This window comes from Strix uralensis, chromosome 3, assembly GCF_047716275.1.
Source record: "Strix uralensis isolate ZFMK-TIS-50842 chromosome 3, bStrUra1, whole genome shotgun sequence".
In the NCBI taxonomy this organism is placed as follows: domain Eukaryota; kingdom Metazoa; phylum Chordata; class Aves; order Strigiformes; family Strigidae; genus Strix; species Strix uralensis.
The window spans coordinates 132,505,312-132,510,760 of NC_133974.1; the positions used below are offsets into that span (position 1 = coordinate 132,505,312).

General features: G+C 40.4%; 1 protein-coding gene across 3 annotated transcripts in view; it reads right to left on the bottom strand.

Moving 5' to 3' along the window:
- The window catches only part of LOC141941546 (protocadherin Fat 4-like), a 48,415-nt gene that overhangs the window by 41,033 nt on the left and 1,933 nt on the right, over positions 1–5,449 (bottom strand). For 2 of the 3 annotated variants that reach the window (XM_074864457.1, XM_074864456.1), the window contains exons 1-2: positions 5,190–5,227; positions 1,902–1,992 (exon numbers count right to left, since the gene is read on the bottom strand). In XM_074864457.1, coding sequence (XP_074720558.1) covers positions 1,902–1,992; positions 5,190–5,198 — 100 coding nt within the window. In that variant the 5' untranslated portion in view covers positions 5,199–5,227. Of the gene's footprint in view, positions 1–1,901; positions 1,993–5,189; positions 5,343–5,449 lie in introns of those variants that run through there. The other variant, XM_074864458.1, reaches the window with a different exon arrangement.

A 5,449-nucleotide genomic window follows, 5' to 3' on the forward strand; every position in this document is an offset into this window, starting at 1 on the left:
TACTTCCAGGAATAGTACAAGGTAAAAAAGCTTATGCTGTGTAAAATCAGCCACACACACTAGTTCAAAGCAAGCTGTAAGACATTTATCATGGTGGCACCTTGACATAATTTTCAGGGTTTAAAACAATACAATATTACACAAAGTAGATAAACATTGGTGTCTTGGACCCAAGCTATTCTTGCCCCAAAAAATTCTGCAATGAAGGACTACATAACTTAAAAAGCAGCTATCAAAAAAGGATGTGAAGATGTCCAGCTACAGAAAGGTCCTTCCTCTGTACCCTGTCCAAACAGAAACTTGGGCTTTATTGCCTGACATAATGAAACACTGCTTGTTAATTTCCTGCTGAAACATTTGTAGAAATCACAACCGAAACTACTTTTGTACCTTGGCCTTGCAAATGTTTTCTGCTCCCAAGAAAACTATAAACACAAAACTCTTCACCACTGAATTTCTAGCAAAAATCCAAGAGCTTAGGGTAAAGGCACACTGGCAGATTTACCTGAAATTTATTCTCCTTAAATTTTTTTTAGAAGTTGGCACTTTTGAAGTATAGTTTTTTCCTGAGAAATGGCTTTCATAAGTGGTTTATTGTACTTCAGTGACCTCTCTACATTTCCTCTGTGTGATAAAAAGTGACATTTTTTTTTTTAGATCTGCAAACCATATACACAGAAACCCAGAAATCCACCAGATTTTCTTCCTCCTTCCCTGACCAGAATGACTCAGCAGAGCTGCCATAGTGCAGTCCATGCTCTTATGGATACCCGTGCAACTTTTGTGGTCTTACGTGGGTTTGCACCAACGCTAAGAGCGTCCCCACTCTTCTCCTTGCCACCTTTACCGTATATTCAAAGTGATAGTTGGTAAAAGAAGTAGTGGGCTATTTTTGCCTGGCTAGGCAGACGCCTTGATATTTACACCACTTTATAGGATCTCATTTATAAGTGGGCAGTGGACAGATTTCTACACAAGTAACCGAACAAACCCTCGTGAATACTTCTACAGTCAGCAGCTGCTGGTTATGGGTCTAATTCACTGCCTCCAACTTTGAGTATTCCAAAAGCCTGCTTGAGAAAGCAGCGCTCTAAACTACTGAAAAAGATCAAAAAACTAGAAGCTTGGAAGTGGTTGGAATATTACGTCACAGTTGAATAAAGGAAATTCAATAACTAAATAAAGCCTCTTGTTGCTTTTTTCCCCAAAGAAAAAATTTCCTTCGGCCAGTCCTGGTGATTCTCTGGAGCAATCAGAAACAAAGGAAAGACACTTAAGCATTTTCAGTGTTCTGAAGATTCTCTAGGAAGGCTGAAGAACCAAAATTATATTAAGACCTCCAGTTTAGGCACACAGATACTGTTTCTACTCCCATATTCAGCTGCTGGATGGCATAATTTTCGCTTCCTAGAAGCCCTCTCCTCAATACACCAAAGAGAACTTTTAAAGGAGTCCTTACCACTACAGCAAATATCAGATATAAAAATGGCAGCTACTGCAATCTAATTTGGCAGAATGACAGCAGCAAGGAATTCAGCTGATCCCAACTTCCAAACTACACATCCTCAGACTCAATTTCAGCCTAGATATTTCATTTAATGTCTGCTGCAGATATAAAATAACCAAACCCAAAAAAGTTCACAGCGAACTTTTAAAAACCCACTGTACATACAAGAGCAGTGGTTTTCAACTTGTGATCACTGAGCCCTTCAGACTCCACAGACCACTTCCATGGGCACCGAGAAGATTGCTTGTTTAGATGTTATTTTATCAGTCAACAGATCGATGTATTTCAAACTTCTAGGATTGTGATTTATATGAATTTAATAAATTTGATTTTGTTCAATTTCAATAAAAGCAGGAGCAGAGTCACAAGCACTTATAGAAATAACACTACTTACTTTGCGCATCGAGACAGATGAACGTAACCCAACCGATCAAAGCGAAAACCAGAGATCTAGTAAGCGCCATGAGCACTGCAGAAAAAATATCCTACTGAAGCAAAAAACAGATGGTCGTTTCTCATACACAATACTTGTAAAGAATCATTTCAGTTGCCATATCATAAGTTAGTTGTTATCTTGACAACTGCTTCAGTGAGAACAAGGCAAAAGGCTGGAATAAGCCTTTGAGAGCAATCCACAGACTATATAACATGCTTATCATCTTCAGCTTGTGAGATCAAAGTCCCTTTTGGGCACGAAAATTAAACCAACAAGGAAATGTTATTTTTGTGTTACAGCACAAATAACAAAGTCTATTTTTATTTTAATATTCAACATAGGGATGAGATTAAAAAAATTAGCAAGATGTCCTGACCGATACAAGACAAACCTACGTATTCCCTGGGAAAGAAAACTAAATGGGGTGTCAAAAAGCAAAGGGACCAGCATTGTCCCTTTTCACCTCATACTGATGGCAGAGTATCTTCTCATAACTCTGTTCCACAAGGAATAAACACAGAATTCCCATTGCAAAACCAGTAGTTACTATTTGATGCGATGAAAGCAGACACCTCTGAAGCATGCCAGATAGCATACATTGAAAATAGGTTTAGCAGGCACTTAAATAATTTTATTTCAATGAAATTTCCTCAAAAAAAAAAAAAAAGGGACACTTAAAGCTTGCAGAAAACTTTCAAAGACTACAAATGGTACAGCTGACCCTGCAGTTTGTTTCAGTCATTTGAAGGTAGATATGCCTTTAATTCAAAGGAGCAACTGATTACACAGTAAGGAAACTGCTGCCAGACGAAGGTCTTTTCATGTTTGTGCTAGCATGTTTTGTCACCATGGATACTAAAGTAATTACTACAGTTTGAATGAAAATGCAAAACATAATAAAATTGCATATAATAACTAAAAATAAAATTATTGCTGTGCTCTCCTAGCCTTAAATAATTGAAATGGTAATGTGGGAGCAATTCAAGCAAAAGTGAATAAAAATTATTAGAAAAGTTCACTCATGGGCACCATCTCTTTTGAACAAAGGCCACATCCAGTCGTGATTATGCATTCAGTGGCATTATTACTAGAGCCAATCTCAGGGAGTTATTTTTCCTCCCCTGACTGATTGTTCCCCCTGCATCCATGATGGCCAGGCCTCAGCAAGTTTACGTGGCAAAATACAGATCTGTGCACAAAAATACGCACTCCTGAGAAGAAGAAAAAGGAAGAGAAGTTTACTGATCTTGTTCACTGAACAGCATGACATAGCTTTGTGCTATCATGGCCAGGCCAGACGCTACATCAGCCGACATTTGTACCAGAAAGTTCTTCTAGCACTGGAAATATTTATGTGCTGAAATCTTAAACCACTAATGAAGATCTACTTTTGGATATTCCAAATGTTTTCTGGGACCTCTGGCACCCCAGAGAGCTGGAAGCTCAGTGACAATAAGTGGCCTAAGCCCTCAGAAGATAAAACTCCAGAAAGTTCTCCCTCATTATCTATGGGGAGGCAGCCTAGAAGCTGAAGGAGGTAGGCCATTAGCGAACACAAACCCTGTGCAAAACCAAATGTAAGTTAAAGATCACCTACAGGCAGGTGTGGAACGAAAACTGCTACTGGGATGCAGGGCAATGCTCTTATCAGCTCTTTATAATCTGCAACAGCTGTTTAGCTGAGAGGGTGCTAGTCCAAGGCTGCCATGCAGGACTCTTCCTTCCTGCTCGGTGGATGTTCTCAGGGATCAGTGCTCTGAGCCCTAAAAGCATCATGACAGTCTCAGCCATTGCCACCTGTGTGCTATAATGGAACCAGGCCCAGAACAGAATTTGGATGAAGTTCATTTATTTTCCACGCTTAGCACACAGGGAAAGAGGAGGGTGGAGAAATGGATTTAAGGTGAGATGATTTGTAACACCAAACAAGCTATAGAACAGGCAGGAATACAACCTGGCAAGGGTGAGGTGGCAGAAACTAATTTTTTCAACTGACATTGAACATCATTAACCAGAATATATCAGCCCAGCGTCCAGCTATGTCACTGAGGACAGCGTTGTTCATGGGGCACAACAATGGAAAACAGCAGGACACACCCTTCTCCCACACCAGACTGACAGGCATCTACCTAGGGCTGTGTGGGAGTGCACAGTCCTCCCTGAACTGAGGATGCTGCTCACTTGCAACAGCACCTGTCAAATTAGTATTCAAATCCCTCATGATTCCCAAAGTAGTGGAGCTCACACAGTCCTGTGCAGCTTTGTCAGCTGCTGTAGCCTTCAGACTGGCTGAGGGCTCCATCAACCTCCACCATCATGATACTCAAGGACAGGACGAGACAGTAACCTCAGGGCCACAGCCATTCTCTGCTCTCACCTAGCCTCAAGCCTGGAAAAGCCTTTGGCTGGTTTATTTATAGATATAGCCAATAGGCGATTGAACAGTAAATCTAGTCCTGTAGTAAGATAAATTTAACATGACTGCAGTCTTCTTTCCTTCCTGATTATGAAGTAATAGAGGAAAAACTCAAACACAGTGGTACAGTTCGTACAGATTAGATTTCACCAAGAACAGCTGCAGGAGGAATGTCTTCAGTACATGCCTATGTGTACTGCTCTCTTGGACATCGATAACAACTTCAGGTTTTTACATTTGCCTAGAGTGGAGAGGGAGGTATCTAAATGGAAGCAGGGAACTTCATGTAATTGCACAAGCAAGCATCTGAGGTGCAGGAGCATCTTCCCAACACAATACACTATGTCCGTATGCTCAACAAGACCAAGAAATAGTGTTTTTTAAAAAAAAAAAAAAAAATCACTTCCCTTCTGGCAAAGAGAAGTGTCCTCTCAGTCACATCAAACATGCCCATGCTATTCATATGTTTCCAGACTGGGGCAACCATACGCCCACATTTCTCCTAGCATGTCCTTTCTTCCTCTCCGAGCCGTTACTGAACTCAAAATTGTGGCCCTTTCTCCAAGATTTCTGGACACCAAGCAAACAGGCACAGCTCCACAGTGCAGCAAGTTAAACACACATGTGACTAGGACATACACTGTAGCCTTCCCACTATACCAACTGCACATATACAGGACATCCATATAGCAATTTCTAGGAAGAGAATCATGGAAGCTAATCCTACTCGTAGATTTAACAGACCATTTAAATGGTACCATCAGCAATGTGGCAGTGGAAGGCAAAGTTAAACATGTTTTTAACCTAGCTTAGTTTGACATTTCGCATACTTGGGTCATTTGTAGGGCAGCTCACTCATGAACTTTTAATCCAGCTTCAAAACTCAATGCAGATAAAAATTCTTCTAAGTTCTCGTAGATTTGGAGCAGCTCCGTATTCAACAATATCCTGTTCTTGACAGATAAAAAACCTCTATCGTGATGCTGCAATTTAATCACAAATACACATGCATGATTGAGATCATCAAACAACGTTTACGCGCTTATGTTCTTGTAGTTCTTACAAGAACCTATAAAAAAAACTCACACAC